Below are 15,481 nucleotides of genomic sequence, written 5' to 3'. Positions count from 1 at the left end.
TGGAGGACAGAGGAGCCTCTTAAAGAAGAAGTTACAGGTCTGTGAGAGCCAGAAATCTTGCTTGTTTGTAGGTGACCAAATACTTATTTTCCACCATAATTTGCAAATAAATTCATAAAAAATCCTACAATGTGATTTTCTGGAAAAAATAATCTCAATTTGTCTGTCATAGTTGACGTGTACCTATGATGAAAATTACAGGCCTCTCTCATCTTTTTAAGTGGGAGAACTTGCACAATTGGTGGCTGACTAAATACTTTTTTCCCCCACTGTAAGTCAGGCTTATTTTGTAACAAGAATCAATCAACATTATCTTATTTTTAAAAACCTCCACCAAAGCTATCAAATAGTTACAGGGCAATTCTAAATGTATGAAAGTCAGACAATACACTGAACGACCTGACATGCACAAAATAACAATGTTTTCATGGAAAAACATGCTGTGACATGTCTCTTTATAGTGCCTACACTATTTGCCTGAAGTTAACAGGAAAGTAAAGCACTTCCCTCTCACACATAGTTCTTTATGGCGTAGCTGCTGTGAGTTTGAATGGGCATCCTAGCCAGGGTGTACCTACTGCTGGACCCATGCCTGCCCTCTCTCCCCCCTGGAGGACAGCTGGCACACAGCACCCCTCCTCCACAGAACAGGAACCCAGAGGTCACCCAGCCCACATAGATGGCCGCCCCCATCTCCTTCTTCAGCACCTCAGGGACCCGCGGGTTATAGAAGTCCCTAATGATGGACTGGGCCGTCCAGGACACAGCCACTATGGTGCTTAATCCAGCCAGGGCGAAGGTGACCCCTGCGGCCTGCACCACGCAGGCTTTGAACCTGGGATTGCTCAGGCAGTTGGTGCATCTAGCCCCCAGGAGGAAGACGAGGAATGCCAGGCAGCCCAGTACCATGCTGATGACGATGAGGCCCCGCGCCGCCTGGAGGTCAGGAGACAGGTCTAGAAGAGCATCATAGATCTTACACTGCATCTGTCCCGTGGTTTCAGACACACAGGTCATCCACAGGCCCTCCCAGAACACCTGCATGACCACCAGGTGGGTGCCGATGAACGCTGTGACTTTCCACATGGGCAGGGCGCAGATCAGGATGGTGCCTGCCAGGCCCACCATGGACAGGGTGATGCCCAGCTCCTCCACAGCCATATGGGGGCGCTACAGCTTGTGCAGAACTTGGGATGAAAGGGAAAATAAATATTAACAATATGCTCAAAATGGCTGTTTTCTCTTTTATCTCTGTGATTACAGCCTAGCAATTACCACAAATGTTTTCTTCTTCTTTTTTATTTTCCATTTACAAAGACAACAACACAGTGACATTTTTTTTTACATTGTGTGTCATTCTTATCCAGAGCGACTTACAGTAGTGAGTGCATACATTTTCGTACTGGTCCCCTGTGGGAATTGAACCCACAACCCTGGCATTGCAAGTGCAACTGAGCTACACGGGACAGAAAACAAACATCCAAACATGACAATAAACAATAGAAGAGGGAGGACACCCACTGAGTCCTGCCACAGCAAGCCAGGCATCCTGTGTGACGTGGCAGGAGGGGAGGTACAGTTCACAAACAGTTCATGTATCTCCTGAGTGGCGCAGTGGTCTAAGGCACTGCATTGCAGTGCTAACTGTGCCACTAGAGATCCTGGTTCAAATCCAGGCTCTGTCGCAGCCGGCCGCGACCAGGAGACTCATGGTCGGCGCACAATTGGCCAAGGGTAGGGGAGGGAATGGCCGGCAGGGATGTAGCTCAGTTGTTAGAAGATGGTGTTTGCAACGCCAGGGTTGTGGGTTCGATTCCCATGGGGGGCCAGTATAAAAAATTAATATATATATATGTATTCACTAACTGTAAGTCGCTCTGGATAAGAGTGTCTGCTAAATGTAAAAATAAACAAATACACAGTTGATATTCTAGGCTATGCTCTATGGTTTACACATGTTCTTCTAGTGTTCCAGAGACCCTCTGGGTCATTGTCATAGTCTTGGAGGGCCGATGTGGCTCTGTTTACGCACTTTCCAATTTATAAGTATGGTCAGTTTGACTGATAGGAAGGCCAATGCAATGATGTGTTGCGTGGTTCTAGGTTGGACATTGTCCACCCTACTTCCTAACAGGCACACTACAGGACAAAGTGGGATGCATACAGTATGTATATGGCAGTAGTGTGTCATCAGTGTAGGCCCTATTTGATGGAGGGACATGACTGAGGTGTTGCACAATATTGCATGTTTCTTTTAATAGAATAAAAAAGAAAATTAGAAGCAGTGAAACAGTCATTCATAGTGAAACGATGCTGAAGTTGATACTGGGTGGAATATGAGAAGGATTTGATCATTCAACCTTACTGAATATTAACAAAAACACCTAAGGCGAAGAGAAAATGTAATTATGAGACAAATTAGAAAAAAAGGAAGGCATTAAGTAATTTTAAACTCTTTCAACATTTTCTGCATGAGAACGGTGTAACTGGATCCCCTCTCTCCCTGATCTACAGGTCTGATAGCAGGGGAACATAACACTGTTTTCTCACAGCTTAGTGTAAACCAACTCAATCACACCAGTCTTTTTACAAACTCAACCATAATTGATTATTTTATTGATTTCGATATTACGAGAGTGGATTGATTGCTCCTTTACAATAGTAACTGTCACAATAGACATGTCTGCAGGACTTGTAATTGTACATGTTGGTCGAAAAACACATTGAAGTGATGTAGTCATTGAGTTTGAAGCCTGGGTGGAGTTCTCTTGTCAAACAGGTTTTGTCAGTGTTCTGTTTTAACCTCACAGAGAGCATTTTATGATCATGATGAATGCGTATAGGGAAACAAGGACATCAGTGGGAGTACTGAATCAACACACACTCACCTGAAATATGAAAATATAGTTTATTGTAATTAAACAGAGAACATACAACAGTGTAAAAAGTTGCTGACTAATATAATTTGAAACAGTGTATAATCAACTTGACTGTACTTCAAGAAATAAATAACATTTACTTATACTGAACAAAAATATAAACGCAACACGCAACAATTTCTAAGATTTTGCTGAATTACAGTTCATATAAGGAAATCAGTCAATTCGAATGAATAAGGCCCTAATCTATGGATTTCACAACTGGGCAGGGGCTCAGCCATGGGTGGACCTGGGAGGGCATAGGTCCACCCACTTGGGAGCCAGGCCGACCCACTGGAGAACCAGGCCCAGCCAATCAAAATAAGTTTTTCCCAACAAAAGTGCTTTATTACAGACATAAATACTCCTCAGCACCCACTCCCCCCCTCCCGCAGGTGAAGAAGCCGGAAAACAGAAAACTTGAGCGTGCATAACTATTCACCCCCCCCCCAGCTGCAAGTATCTTGGGGTATGTCTTGTGACGTCACGAGAGGCTACACAGCTTTCAGCGGGATTGCTCAAGTAGTGCAAGGAGACAAGGTTCAAACAAAACAAGGTTTTTATTAAAGGTCTTGGGAAATTAACGAAAATATAACAAAATTATGTTCTCTTGTGGCTCTTTAAAGGTTAACAGTTCAGGGATGTCTCTTCCACATCCAAAATAATAATTCTCACTCGCTCAGATAACTTTTCCCCAGCCTTACTGTAGTCCACGTTGCAGCTAGTGGCCAACCCAGCAAAAAGTCCTTCCAAATGTCTCTCCCGTATTTCCACAGGCGAATATATCCAAAGGTGAGTATTTCCCAAAGGTAAGTATCTCCAAATCCTTATATTCCTCATGGAAGTGGACGTGCAGCACTCTTGTCCTCCAGAGAGCCCAGGTTGGAGACTGTGTTTCTTCACAACCCACCCACTTCCTCTCAGTGTCTCTTCCCTTCAAAACCTTCAGCTCATCAGCTCCTGATTTGTTTCAGCTGCGTGGGAAGATTGGCCCTAGAGGGGTGGAGTTCCCGACCATACCAGCAGATGGAGCCATAGCTGTCTGGGTTTGCAGCCATCTCAGGGGGATGTAACGTCCCTCCAGGACACAGCCTCTCGTGACATCACACATCCCCCTCCTCGGGACCGACGTCCTCGTTGGGGTAAAGGCAGCGAAGAAGGCATCACGCCGGGAGAGGGCGTCCGCATTGCCGTGGTGCTTGCCAGCCCTGTGGACAACAGAAAAGTTAAACGGTTGCAAGCTCAAAAACCATCTGGTTACTCTACTGTTTGATTCCTTGTTCTTGGCCATCCACTGCAGAGGGGCGTGATCAGATACCACCATGAAACGTCGGCCCAGGAGATAGAACCGAAGGGACTCCAGGGCCCAGACTACAGCCAGACATTCTTTCTCCACCGTTGAATAGTTCTTCTCTCTTGGAAGTAACTTTCTGCTTAGGTAGAGAATGGGATGTTCTTCACCGTCATGTGCCTGGGTGAGGACAGCACCCAGACCCACCTCCGAAGCATCCGCTTGGACAATGAATTCCTTCTTGAAGTCTGGTGCCACCAGGATCGGACTGGAGCAGAGTGCTCGCTTCAGGTTGAGGAAAGCCGCCTCCGCCGCAGGGTTCCACTTCACCATTCGTGAGTGGCGTTTGGTCGTCAGTTCCGTCAACGGTGCAGCTATGGTAGCAAAATCTGCAATAAAGCGTCTATAGTAGCCAGCGAGGCCCAAAAATGACCTTACTTGCTTCTTGGTGATGGGCTGCGGCCAGTCCTGTATGGCCCGCAGTTTGGCTTCCTGTGGTTTGACCAACCCCCGCCCAATGGTGTACCCCAGGTAGTTTGTCTCACTGAAGGCCAGCTTGCACTTCTTCGGGTTTGCCGTGAGCCCTGCTTCCCTGAGCGAGTCCAGCACCGCTTGTACCCGGGGTATGTGGCTGGCCCAATCCGGACTTTGTATAACAACATCATCCAAATAAGCCGCTGCGTACCTCTTGTGGGGCGCAAGGACTCGATCCATCAGGCGTTGGAACGTGGCAGGTGCCCCGTGGAGACCAAACGGAAGTCGGGTATACTGGTAGAGCCCCTCCGGGGTGGCAAAGGCTGTCTTCTCCTTGGACGCCGGGGTCAGGGGCACCTGCCAGTAGCCTTTTGTGAGATCAAGAGTGGTTAGGAAACGAGCATGCCCCAAGGAGTCTATTAAATCATCGATACGAGGCATTGGGTATGCATCAAATTCAGACACTTCATTCAACTTTCGATAGTCATTACAAAATCGTACTGAACCGTCTGGCTTGGGAACTAGTACGATGGGACTTGCCCAGGCACTGTGGGACTCTTCGATTACTCCCAACTCCAGCATCTTCCTTACCTCCTTCTGTATAGCCACTTTACGAGCCTCTGGCACGCGGTACGGGCGCTGGTTTACCGTTCGGCCAGGCATGGTGCGGATCTCATGTTGGACCACCTCTGTGTGACCGGGAAGGGAGGAGAAGACATCCTGGTTCTGCTCCACGAGTTCCAGGGCCATCTGTCGTTGATGTGGGGACAGATTTGGACCCAGCTGAACCTCTTCTCGCGCCGGTTCCTTGGTCTCTGTGGGGGGTAGACAGCTGAACATCGCCTCTCTGGCGTGCCACTTCTTTAAAAGGTTAACATGATAAATCTGCTCAGTTTTTCTTTTATCTGGTTGCCTCACCTTGTAGTTTACTTCTCCCATGCATTCAATGACCTCATATGGTCCTTGCCAGGTTGCCAGGAATTTACACTCAACGGTTGGCACCAGGACCAGCACTCTGTCCCCCGGCTTAAACTCCCTGGGTTGAGCAGATCTGTTGTAGGAGGCTTGCTGTTGCCGCTGACTGGCCTCCAGGTGTTCCCGCATCATGGGATAGATGGCCTTCATTCTCTCCCTCATAGCCCCGACATGGTCGATCAGTGTCCGCTGTTGGCATGGCTGCTCCTCCCAGGCCTCCTTGGCGATGTCGAGCAGTCCTCTGGGTCTGTAGGAAAGCAAGAGCTCAAAGGGTGAAAAACCAGTAGAAGACTGAGGTACCTCTCTCACCGCAAATAATATGTATGGTAACAGCTGATCCCAGTTGCGCCCATCTTCCCCTACCGCTTTCCGCAGCATGGATTTTAGTGTTTTGTTAAAACGTTCGACTAGGCCATCTGTCTGGGGGTGGTAGACCGAGGTTCTCAGCTGTTTGATTTTCAGTAAAGCACAGAGTTCTTTCATCACCCTGGACATGAATGGAGTCCCTTGGTCCGTCAATATCTCTTTTGGGATTCCCAGACTAGTTGAGAGAAGGAACAGTTCCTTGGCGATTTGTCTGGATGTAGCCTTCCTCAGCGGAATGGCCTCCGGGTACCGGGATGCATAGTCCAGAATGACCAGAATGTATTGATGTCCCCTGGAACTTTTCGGTAAGGGCCCGACTATGTCTAATCCAATCCTCTCAAAAGGAGTTTCGATAATGGGCAAGGGAATGAGCGGGTTTCTATATGTGGGCTTTGGCGCAACCTGCTGACACTCAGGGCAACTACGGCAGTAGTTCTCTATCTCTTTGTGTACTCCTGGCCAAAAGAAACGTTGCATGATTCTTTCCTTAGTCTTCTCTACCCCCAAGTGGGCCCCTAGCGGGTGTGTGTGTGCTAGGTTGAGTACTGTGGCCCGATAGGGCTGTGGCACGAGGAGCTGTTCATGCACTTCATCATTTTTCTTGACTATCTGATATACTAACCCCCGGTTTACTGTGAAATGGGGGTAAGTAGGGTTTGTCTTATCACCTAACACTACACCTTCTAATACCTGCACATTTCTTAAGGCATTTGCAAGAGTAGGATCTTGTAATTGAGCCGTACCATACTGGCCTGTGAGAGGGGGAAGCTCTTGGGTGCCTGGGACGTCTTCTTCACTGGAGAACGGAGCACTTTCCTGGGCTGCGTTCTCTTCTCCCGTATCCGGACCAGTCTCTGTGTCGGTCTGGGCACCTGCCATCCCTATCAGAGCCCGGGCGGGAGTGAGTAATTCGGAGGATTGCACCGGAGCCTTCCCCGGATGAGTCTTGCCTCTCCGTTTCCGAGGTACTCGGGTTATCCTCTCCTGAGACTCTCTCCAGAGTGGGTAAAAGGCTGGGCAGTCTCGTCCAATTAGGACAGGGACGGGGAGGGAATCAACCACCCCCGCCGTCGTGTGTATGGTTCCCCGTGTGCTGGTCATGGTAAGTTCAGTAATGGGGTATTCTCTGGTGTCTCCATGGACACAAGAAACTGGGAGGACTTTCCCCGGGGTCAGACACGTTGGGCCCACCAAATCCTTACGCACCAGGGTGGCCCGGCTACCAGAATCTAGTAAGGCCTCCACATCATGGTGATTCACAGTTACCGGGCAGGTGGGGGGTCGATCTGGGCCGCCATCTACGACTCCCAAGAGCGAGGCAAAACGGTGTGTGGGTGCTGAGCTGGAGGACTCCGCAGTGGGCATAGGTTCATCGGCTGGTTTCCCACACTGCCAGGAGATATGTCCAATCTCCCCACACCGGTAACACTGTCGAGTTTCCCCCTCCTGGTGTACTCTTCTTGGACCCGCCTGGTTTCTGGCTCCCCCTGGAGCCGGGATAAGTCCTGACGTGGCTGGGTTCGAGACCTTGGGGTCCTTTGGACGGGTTCTTCCCATTTGTGGTGGGGCCGCACTCCTGGGGTCTTTTCGGGAAGCATTCAGCATCTCCGCTGTGGCCTGGTACTTTTCCACAGCTTCCACGGTCAGATCAGCCGTGGTCAAGGCCTGTTGACTGATGAACCGTTTTGCCTCATAAGGCAGGGCGCGTAGGTAACGATCCACCACAACGGCCTCCACCACCGCCGCTGCTGTATTCCTCTGCGGATCCAGCCATTTCCTTGCGATTCGGACAAGTTCATGCATCTGCGCCCGAGGAGGTTGGTCTGGTTGGAAGGTCCAGCTGTGAAAGCGCTGGGCCATACCAAACTTTGTGAGTCCATATCTGCTGATGATCTCAGACTTCAGGGCATCATAGTCAGTAACCTGGTCAGGGCCCAGGTCCCGGACAGCATTCAGCGATTCCCCGGTTAGGAAGGGGGCTAACAGACCAACCCACTGTTGCTTGGGCCAGGCTTCCCTAGTGGCCGTGGCCTCAAATGCATGCAGGTATGCCTCAATGTCATCGGTAGCTCCCATCTTAGATATAAAGTCACTTGCCTTTATGGGGCGGGTATTTTGGACAACCATCTGTCTCTGCAACTGCAATTCCTCTGCCTTCAGAAGGTTGGCTTTCTTTTGCTCCTCCAAGAGAGCCACGTTTGCTTGCATCTGGGCTTGCTGGCCAGCAACAAGGGCTTTCAACATGTCCTCCATTTCAGTCGGCGGGGAGCCTACGGCCAACTTGGAAAACTGGGTGATCAAACCTTCGGTATCCTCCTCTGACATGCACTATTAACGCTTGAGCTTGCCCGTATTCTCCACCATCTGTGACGTCACGAGAGGCTACACAGCTTTCAGCGGGATTGCTCAAGTAGTGCAAGGAGACAAGGTTCAAACAAAACAAGGTTTTTATTAAAGGTCTTGGGAAATTAACGAAAATATAACAAAATTATGTTCTCTTGTGGCTCTTTAAAGGTTAACAGTTCAGGGATGTCTCTTCCACATCCAAAATCATAATTCTCACTCGCTCAGATAACTTTTCCCCAGCCTTACTGTAGTCCACGTTGCAGCTAGTGGCCAACCCAGCAAAAAGTCCTTCCAAATGTCTCTCCCGTATTTCCACAGGCGAATATATCCAAAGGTGAGTATTTCCCAAAGGTAAGTATCTCCAAATCCTTATATTCCTCATGGAAGTGGACGTGCAGCACTCTTGTCCTCCAGAGAGCCCAGGTTGGAGACTGTGTTTCTTCACAACCCACCCACTTCCTCTCAGTGTCTCTTCCCTTCAAAACCTTCAGCTCATCAGCTCCTGATTTGTTTCAGCTGCGTGGGAAGATTGGCCCTAGAGGGGTGGAGTTCCCGACCATACCAGCAGATGGAGCCATAGCTGTCTGGGTTTGCAGCCATCTCAGGGGGATGTAACGTCCCTCCAGGACACAGCCTCTCGTGACATCACAGTCTCTATAAGCTTGGCACATCTAGCCACTGGGATGTTTGCCCATTCTTCAAGTTGGATGGGTTCCGCTGTTGTACAGCAATCTTGAAGTCATACCACAGATTCTCAGTTGGATTGAGGTCTGGGCTTTGACTAGGCCATTCCAAGACATTTAAATGTTTCCCCTTAAACCACTCGAGTGCTTTAGCAGTATGCTTAGGGTCATTGTCCTGCTGGAAGGTGAACCTCCATCCCAGTCTCAAATCTCTGGAAGACTGAAACAGGATTCCCTCAAGAATTTCCCTGTATTTAGCGCCATCCATCATTCCTTCAATTCTGACCAGTTTCCCAGTCCCTGCCGATGAAAAACATCCCCACAGCATGATGCTACCACCACCATGCTTCATTGTGGGGATGGTGTTCTCGGGGTGATGAGAGATGTTGGGTTTGCGCCAGACATAGCGTTTTCCTTGATAGCCAAAAAGCTCAATTTTAGTCTCATCTGACCAGAGTACCTTCTTTCATATGTTTGGGGAGTCTCCCACATGCGTATTGGCAAACACCAAATGTGTTTGCTTATTTAGCAATGGCTTTTTTTCTGGCCACTCTTCCGTAATGCCAAGCTCTGTGGGAGTACGGCTTAAAGTGGTCCTATGGACAGATACTCCAATCTCCGCTGTGGAGCTTTGCAGCTCCTTCAGGGTTATCTTTGGTCTCTTTGTTGCCTCTCTGATTAATGCCCTCCTTGCCTGGTCCGTGAGTTTTGGTGGGCGGCCCTCTCTTGGCAGATTTGTTGTGGTGCCATATTCTTTCCAATTTTTTATAATGAATTTAATGGTGCTCCGTGGGATGTTCAAAGTTTCTGATATTTTTTTATAACCCAACCCTGATCTGTACTTCTCCACAACTTTGTCCCTGACCTGTTTGGAGAGCTCCTTGGTCTTCACGGTGCCGCTTGCTTGGTGGTGCCCCTTGCTTAGTGGTGTTGTAGACTCTGGGGCCTGTCAGAACAGGTGTATATATACTGTGATCATGTGACAGATCATGTGACACTTAGATTGCACACAGGTGAACTTTATTTAACTAATTATGTGACTTCTGAAGGTAATTGGTTGCACCAGCTCTTATTTAGGGGCTTCATAGCAAAGGGGGTGAATACATATGCACGCACCACTTTTCCGTTATACATTTTTTTGAATTTTTAAAAACAAGTTATTGTTTTCATTTCACTTTTTTGTGTATGTCCATTACATGAAAGGAGGGGTACACTCCTCCAGACCGTACCCCTCCTCATTCCATGAGGTACTGAAAGCCCCCCAACCGACGCCTCGAATCCAGGATGGAATGGACGGAGTACGCCGGGACCCCCTCGATGTCCAGAGGGGGCGGAGGGACCTCCCCGCACCTCAGATTCCTGGAGCGGACCAGCCACCACCGGCATGAGGAGAGACACGTGAAACGAGGATTTAATACCAGTAATAAGGAGTGAGCAGCAACCAATACATAACCTTGTTCTCTCTCCTCAGGACTTTAAAGGCCCCACAAACCGCAGGCTCAGCTTCTGGCAGGGCAGGCGGAGGGGCAGGTTTCCCGGGTCGAGAGCCAGACCCGATCACCCGGCACAAAGACCGGGGCCTCACTGCAGTGGCTGTCATCGTTGGCATTCTGGCGACGCATGGCACGCTGGAGGTGGATGTGGGCGGAATTCAACGTCTCCTCTGTGCGCCGAAACCAGTCGTTCACCACAGGAGTGTCAGTCTGGCTCTGATGCCACGGTGCCAGGACCGGCTGATACCCTAAAACACACTGAAATGGTGACAGGTTAGTGGAGGAGTGGCAGAGAGAGTTCTGGGCATATTCGGCCCATGAAAGAATGCCGACCACTCCCCCGGCCGGTCCTGGCAGTTCACCCGTTCCACCTCCCCATTAGATTCGGGATGAAACCCAGAGGTCAGGCTGACCGAGACCCCTAGACGTTCCATGAACGCCTTCCAGACCCTAGATGTAAACTGGGGACCCTGGTCAGACACTATGTCCTATGGCACCCCGTAGTGTCGGAAGACGTGAGTAAACAGGGCTTCCGCAGTTTACAGGGCCGTGGGGAGACCGGGCAGAGGAAGGAGACGGCAGGCTTTAGAGAAGCAGTCCACAACGACCAGAATGGTGGTGTTACCCTGAGAGGGGAAGATCAGTTAGAGAGGGGAAGATCAGTTAGAAAATCAATCGATAAGTGGGACCATGGCCATTGTGGAACTGGTAAGGGATGTAACTTACCCGCTGGAAGGTGCCTAGGTGCCTTACTCTGGGCGCACACCGAGCAGGAGGAGACATACACCCTCACGTCCTTAGCCAAGGTAGGCCACCAGTACTTACCGGTCAGGCAGCGCACTTTACAGCCGATGCCTGGGTGACGAGAGGAGGGGGACGTGTGTGCCCAATAAATAAGACGATCACGGACACTAGACGGCACGTACCGAAGCCCAGCTGGGCACTGAGGTGGAGATGGCTCTGTACGTAATGCCCATTCTATGTCTGCGTCCACCGCCCACACCACCGGCGCCACAATGCAGGAGGCCGGGAGTATGGGGGTGTTGTCATGGGCCTCTCCTCTGTGTCGTACAGCCGTGACAGTGCGTCTGCCTTCACGTTCTTAGTGCCTGGTATATAGGACAGTGTGAAATCAAACCGGGTGAAGAACAAGGCCCACCTGGCCTGGCGAGGGTTCAGCCTCCTCGCTGCCCGGCTGTACTCCAGGTTACGGTGGTCAGTCCAGACGAGGAAAGGAAGTTTAGCCACCTTGAGCCAGTGCCTCCACACTGTCAGGGCTCTGACAACAGCCAACAGATCCCGATCACCAACGTCATAGTTCTGCTCCACCGGGCTGAGCTTCTTAGAGAAGAAGGCACAAGGGCGGAGCTTGGGTGGCATACCCGCGCGTTGGGATAGGACAGTGCCTACCCCTACCTCGGACGCATCCACCTCCACTACAAACGGCAATGATGGATCGGGATGGGCCAGTACCGGGGCTGAGGTGAACAGAGCCCTCAGGTTACTGAAAGCCCTGTCAGCCGCAGCAGACCAGCGGAGCCGGGATGGCCCATCCTTCAACAGAGAAGTGATGGGGGCTGCGACCTTGCCAAAGCCCTGGATATACCTCCGATAGTAATTGCCAAAGCCAATGAAGCACGGCACTTCCTTTACCGTGGTTGGAGTCGGCCAATTACCACGGCTGAAATGTGGTCTCCCTCCATCTCCACACCTGAGGTGGTGATGTGGTATCCAAGGAAGGAGACGGATTGTTGGAAGAACAGACATTTTTCTGCCTTGGCATACAGGTCATGCCCCAACAGTCGGCCAAGCACTCTGCGAACCAGGGACACGTGCTCGGCTTGCGTAGCGGAATACACCAGGATGTCATCGATGTAGACCACCATACCGCGACCAAGCATGTCCCGAAACACCTCGTTCACAAAGGACTGGAAGACTGATGGAGCATTCATCAATCCATACGTCATCACCATGTATTCATAATGTCCTTTGGTTGTGCTAAATACTGTCTTCCATTCTTCCCCCTTCCCGGACACGCACCAGGTTGTACACACTCCTGAGATCTAATTTCGTGAAGAAGCGCGCCACATGCATTGATTCGATCACAGAGGAAATGAGGGGTAGACAGTAACTAAAGCGAATGGTAGCTTTATTAAGTGCAGGGTAATCAATGCAATGGCGCAGACCCCCGTCTTTCTTCTTCACGAAAAATAAACTTGAGGAGGCAGGTGAAGTGGAGGGACGTATGAACCCCTGACGCAGGGACTCGGAGACGTATGTCTCCATAGCCTCCATTTCAGCCTGCGACAGGGGATATACATGACTCCTGGGCGGAACAGCGTCTAACCGGAGGTTTATCGCACAATCCCCCGCCCGATGGGGTGGTAATTTGGTCGCCTGCATTTTGGAAAAAGCGTGCGCCAAATCGAGGTATTCGGGGGAATGCGCACGGTGGAGGCAATGTCTGGACTTTCCAACGTGGTCGCACCAACGGAAACAGCTAGATACCTACCCTGACACTCTCGCGACCACCCCGTGAGAACCCTCTGCGGCCATGAAAAGGTGGGGTCGTGTAGTGCTAACCAGGGAAAGCCCAACACAACAGGGAAATCAGGGGACTCAACAATATAAAAGGTGATTTGCTCATTATGGGTCTCCTGCATAATCATAGTGACTGGTGCTGTAACCTCCCTAACAAAACCTGACCCTAATGGTCGATTGTGAAGTGCTTTGATGGGCAATGGAATGGACAGGGGAACCAATATAATACGTAGACTAAGAGCTAAAGACCTGTCCATAAAGTTCCCAGCTGTGCCTGAATCTACCAGCGCCTTACACTGGGGACCTACCGTGTAATCAGGGAAGTTGATGTGCATGGTTAAATGCGCAGCAGAGAGCTCTGAACGAGTGTGGGTTTGCGCTACCTGGGGTGACGCGAGAGTGCAGCAGAATGTCCTCTCTTGCCACAAGAGTGACACTGGATCTGTCGTCCTCCTTTCCCCCAGAACACTCCACCACCAAGCTCCATCGGAACGTGAGCCGGGGTGAGGGGGGGTGAAACGGGCAGGTCCCTTCCTGGACGTCCTCTCGAAGCCAGCAGGTTGTCCAACTGGATGGCCATGGCCACCAGTTGGTTGATTTCAGAGTGGTATCCCGGCAGGCTAGCTCCCTTCGGACATCCTCACGCAGGTTGCATCGGAAATGGTCGATGAGGGACCACTCGTTCCACCCGGATCCAGCCGCTAGAGTTCTAAACTCCAGGGCAAAGTTTTGAGCGGTCCTCATCCCCTGCCTCAGATGGAACAGACGCTCGCCCGCCTCTCTTCCTTCGGGGGGATGATCAAAGAGGTGAGCGAACTCTCCGTAGTTGTACAATGCGTCTCCTCCTTCACTCCAGATCGCGTTGGCCCACTCCAGGGCTTTCCCCGAGAGGCAGGAGACGAGGGCGGACACCTTCTCCCGATACGATGGACCAATGCTGATGGTGTTGAAATAGAGGTGAAAAAAAACACACAGGTGAATATCCCAGCGATAAAAGTACATAATGTTCAACCGAGCTAGCGACACCTCCACATGGAAAAAATAACACACAAAGACATGGGGAGCAGAGGGAATACTTACACAGAGACTGATGAGGGGATATGAACCAGGTGTGTGTGAAAAACAAGACAAAACAAATGGAATGATGGAAAGAGGAGCGGCAGTGGCTAGAAGGCCGGTGAAGACGAACGCCGAAGTTTCCTTGAACAAGGAGAGGAGGCAGCTTCGAAGGAAGTTGTGACACATATCCCTTATACTACATCTGCCCTGTGCTCTGGACCACACAACTCATCCAGATGCCCTAACAGATGGTTTGCGAGGTGACAATGTTTTTTCTGATGAAGGCTGTGACCCTCCACATGGGCACGCCGCAGACAATGATCGTCGTCACCCAGCCGAGCAATGCCAGGGCACTGCCCAGCATCTGCATGCCCATGGAACACATTCTGAATGCAGTGTCTCTCTGTCTCTCTGTACTCGTCGACTAAATCTTTGTGTCTCCGAGTTAATATCGGAAGGCAATCATGTGTTTATGTACATTTGAAAACGAGAAAGAAGAATGTTACTGGCTGTTCCGGCTTTAAGAAACTGAGAGCCAGCCAAATAATACCAGCCTTACAGGATACTTTGTTGTCTGTGGACAATAGAGGTGGGAGTTTCATTTTATTCTCCTTTTTGGAGATGGTAGATCAGTTTACAAAAGTTGTTATTGTTCGAACATCCTATGAGGAACGAGGATGTAGGTATGTGCTTGAAAACTCACCAGCTTGAAAACTCAAACAGCAAAATTAACTTTCAATGGGATTAATTTCACCTTATTAGCAATAGATGGCAAATAGTGCTGAAATAAGTTTATAGATAGTCGTGGGAGGGCAGAAAGGAAAAGAGAGGAGGGGCCTATAAAGTACCCTTCTCGCCCTGTGTGTATTTTTGAACTCATCATACCTTCATAGTTTACACATTCTCAACTAAAAAACAACAGTGATTTGCTTTGCTGACACACCTATGTCAAGCTTCACTTTCACTGGGTTAGAGAGGTCACAGTATCCAGAGCATGCAGTCTGCCCCAACCAGTTTGGAGACATTCACATTGCATTGACACACCAATAGACAAAAAAAGAGAGGGGGGGGGGGGTAGAGGGTGAGAGATAATCTGATCTGTTTAAACTCAAACAACATATTTTTATAATGTACACTGTTAACTTTAGCATTATGTAATGTATGTAAACAGCGTCTCACTGTCACAAGAAGAAGATGTAACGTGACATGTTTTGGTAACCTTGGCACATGGATTTACGATGTAGTTTCAGGGGTGATAAGGTGATACTGTTCTTAATGCTTCGTAGTTAGAGAAAGTAGTTACTATTGTCTATTCAACAATGAAAACAAACCAGG

The 15,481-nt window shown here is 49.8% G+C and overlaps 1 protein-coding gene across 1 annotated transcript; it reads right to left on the bottom strand.

Moving 5' to 3' along the window:
* Nucleotides 1–510: 510 nt before the first annotated feature.
* LOC311101276 (claudin-4-like) lies at nt 511–14,531 on the bottom strand (the record flags this gene model as incomplete). Its single annotated transcript, XM_084142407.1, has 2 exons — nt 511–1,170; nt 14,439–14,531. 2 exons carry the CDS (start codon nt 14,529–14,531, stop codon nt 511–513), a joined length of 753 nt encoding a protein of 250 aa, XP_083998533.1.
* Between the last annotated feature and the right edge of the window lie 950 nt (nt 14,532–15,481).

The sequence above is a fragment of the Coregonus lavaretus genome, assembly GCF_964263955.1.
Source record: "Coregonus lavaretus genome assembly, chromosome: 26".
NCBI lineage: Eukaryota > Metazoa > Chordata > Actinopteri > Salmoniformes > Salmonidae > Coregonus > Coregonus lavaretus.
Note: the sequence above shows the minus strand (reverse complement) of the source record. Positions and strands in the feature narration are given on the sequence as shown.